Source organism: Drosophila willistoni (assembly GCF_018902025.1).
Source record: "Drosophila willistoni isolate 14030-0811.24 chromosome 2R unlocalized genomic scaffold, UCI_dwil_1.1 Seg200, whole genome shotgun sequence".
NCBI classification, from domain to species: Eukaryota; Metazoa; Arthropoda; class Insecta; order Diptera; family Drosophilidae; genus Drosophila; species Drosophila willistoni.
Genome location: NW_025814051.1, coordinates 3,371,540 through 3,375,125, shown reverse-complemented (window position 1 = coordinate 3,375,125; position 3,586 = coordinate 3,371,540). Strand labels below are relative to the sequence as shown.

The 3,586-nt window shown below is 35.9% G+C and overlaps 1 protein-coding gene across 1 annotated transcript; it reads left to right on the top strand.

The window, feature by feature from the left end:
- The first annotated feature begins 218 nt into the window (after positions 1 to 218).
- Positions 219 to 1,278, top strand: LOC6641675. The gene is made up of 3 exons (XM_002064453.4): positions 219 to 447; positions 535 to 778; positions 851 to 1,278. Exons 2-3 carry the CDS (start codon positions 571 to 573, stop codon positions 1,180 to 1,182), a joined length of 540 nt encoding a protein of 179 aa, XP_002064489.1. The 5' UTR covers positions 219 to 447; positions 535 to 570; the 3' UTR covers positions 1,183 to 1,278.
- Positions 1,279 to 3,586: the final 2,308 nt, after the last annotated feature.

The following is a 3,586-nucleotide window of genomic DNA, read 5'->3' as shown; positions in this document are numbered from 1 at the left end:
TGTGTGTGCCATGGGTGAAAATTGATATAAATTTATTTATATGGCTTATTAAAATTGTTGTAAGTGTATCATTTAATTAAAATTTTCGTCAAATATATTTGCAAAGAAACATTTTGCAAAAATTCTGTTGAACTGTTAATAATTGCAAAATTATGATATCAAAGTGAGATGTCAATCGATTTGTTTTTTCTTTTTTAATAAACACAGCAACCTTGTGAATTCTTTTCATTTTAAATTTTTCGATTGTGCGTTTATCATTAAAACATAAAGACAACAAATGCGATACAAAAGATATATTATGATCTATAGACTGCCGGATAGCAAATTTTTTCAATAGCAACTCACACAAACCATCTAAACACTTGTGAATAATCAAAAGTATTTGGTTTTCTTTTTTTTTTTTTTGCTTATTTCTTTATCGTATTGCGAATTGCAAATACAATTGAGGTAGTTGGGTTATTTATGTCATATTCGTCTTACATATTGATTTTGTTTTGTTTTTTAAAATTATTTAATAATTTGTTTCGCTTGCAGTAGTGTTTGAAAGATAAAAAGATAACCAACGAAAGCATGTCCCAGGACAATGATGAGATTGAAGTGGACATATCTTATCGGGAGACAAGGGAGACAAAGTCAGAAGGAGATGTGGAAGAAGCAGATGAACAAAATTTACAGCCATGTGGAAGTCAAACGCTGGACAAACGCCTCAATCCAAATGCTCCAGCATTTGTGCCCGGATTGACAGCCAGCATATTGGCCAATAAAATTATTGAAGAATGTGAGTAAGAAAAATGGATTCTCGATTTTATATAAAAACATAAACATAATTTATTATGCCATTCCCATGTAGTGCCACCTTATTGCATATGGAGTCGTGCATCAACACCAGAAAATGATTCATTTGGCGTACCCTATGATCGCATCTGGCGGGAGAGTCCATTCAATCACAGGTCACCAGTAACAAGATCAGTGACCCTTAATGCCAGAGCTAAACCATATGTACCCAAGTCACTGCAATTTCAGGAGGTAGTTGACGATGTTGTGCAACAGCAGCCACAAAGACAACTACATCCTGAACTCTCGGAACGTGTTGAAGAATTCTCAAGAACGAGCCTCAGAAATGAGCAAGTGGAAAATGATTTTGATGAACCCTACCGATGTTGTGGCTGCCGAATGATGTAATCAATGGGTATATGTCCGAGTTATACTGACCTTCCATCTTATTCTGAACCGATGTTAATTTGTCTTCCTTAAAATATAATGATTAAAAAAGGTTAAGTCCATAGTTCATATATCCGCTCTTAGGTCGACTATGTATGCTGAGTGCTTTTCTCAAAATTTAAATATTTTGATGATAAAGAAAACTTGCTAGAGATTGCAGAAACTCTTTTGGTTACCCATCGATAAAACCGCCAAACATCCTTGAGAAAATCATTTCACACACGCAAAAGTGAAGAAAGCAATGAATGCCAAAACATTCATGCAACAATTGAGGGCAGTCCTCCATCACCATTCAAGCAGTGCAGCTCATAGAAATGCTTAAATTCGAATTATTGCACGAGCGAGAGGATGAAAACCTCAAGCGTTTATCCATTTTCAACAATTCCTTACCACTTCGCCTTCGCTTTCGCCTTGCCGTTCGTTGATGTCGTTGTCGTTGTCCTTTTTGCAGTGGCACAGTTGTTGGGATGCGGTTTTGGGAGCGCCTTAATGCCAAGCAATTTGCGTTAAATGCGAAAGAGATTAAAACAATGTTGCATTTCTAATTGTTTTAAGCAAGCGAGGACCGACAACGATGAGAATACTACAACGATGATGATGACGACTCTGCCGCACACATGGCGTATGCGCAACGCAATTGGAGTTTAAGTATTTTCTATTTATTGCACACACACAAACACAGACACACAAATACCGCAAAAGACAGAGTAAAGTTGATTGTGGGGGTTGTCGAATATGCATAACCATAGAAGTATCTCTTGGCAACACAAGCCGCAATTTGCAGAGCTTAAGTTTCATAGTTGCCATTATGAGATTATGAAATTGTAGATCCTCTTTTATCCTAGAATCTGCCATGCGGCAGTAGACAACAAAAATATTGGTTTTTGATATTGACAACTCTTTTAAGACTCGACAGTTAAAAAGAAAACTTCAATGAAAAGCTCTACAAATGGTCATCATCACCAGAGCTCACTTTACACGATGGTCTTCAATCAAGTTGAGAGCAAACTACTGGATAAGGCACAGAACGAACACAGAATAAATCGAGTGGACTTCACCTGCTGTGTTAATTTGCCAACTAATTGAATTCATTTCAATGCTAATTAAATCTAGTTTCTATTTAACCTTTTGTTGTTGTCAGTGTTATAACTTCAAGTGGCTTTACAAATAAAGTTAACCAGATTAAGAATATAGGCGAAGTTCTTCTAATCATTATACCCTTGCAAAAAGGGTATATTAATTTTGGTCAAAAGTGTGCAACGCATAGAAGGAAGCATCTCCGACCATATAAAGTATATATATTCTTGATCAGCATGACGAGACGAGTTCATGTAGCCATGTCCGTCCGTCCGTCCGTCTGGATCAACGCAAACTCCTTCTAGACCGTAAGAGCTACAGAGCTGAAATTTTGCATGTAGGCTTGTATATACTGCAGGGGTTGTATATCTCGGATTCAGCCGGATCGGACAACTATATGATATAGCTCCCATACAAACCGCAAAGTCACGAACAGTGACTTTTCTCAATAACTTCGTTATTTTTTGAGCTATTGTCTTGAAATTTAATATTGGTGAGTTTATTATACATATAAACGACTATGCCAAATTTGATCAAGATCGGGTGACTATATCATATAGCTCCCATAGGAACGATCGGTCGAAAACAGTGACTTTGATCGATATTTTCGTTATTTCCACATTTATGGCTAGAGGTAAGGAAAGAGTTACCAAAAAAGTTGCAAGGGTATACAAACTTTGACGCGGTCGAAGTTAGCCCCAGCCCTCTGGTTTTTAATTAAGTCAGCTAAGCAAAAATATTGATAGCAAATGATTAAATGGGTAAATGGAAAGACTTTTGAAAAACTTAGAATGCAAGTTCTAAGTAATATACAATGCTCCTCGCTTAACTTGACTTTTATTAAATGGTAGCCGATTTTCTTTATTTGCTCTATAAAAAAAGCGCAAGATTTATTGGATGATCTATATTGCTTCTTCCATTTTAAACTTTCAAATTGGTATACAAAATATTAAGTGAACGAGAAAGGAAGAAATGAGTGGAAGTATATTTGTTCTTTTAACCGGGTTTAATCCTCGCTTATCTTAGGATTCACATTAGCCTCTTTCATTATTCTTTCATACACCATCATCTAATTCGAATTGTGATTGCTTTTGAAATAATCATAATTATCGATAAAATGCATAATTAAGTTGACCGAAATGCTTCAATGATTTATGAATTTGACATGGACACTTTTGGTTGAGATGCACTTAACACATATTGCCCAGAAACCGCATGATTTTCAAATTTGGTCTATGACACAGAATTACCACAAAATTTATGAATGGTTGTGGGTTCTGTTGGTTGC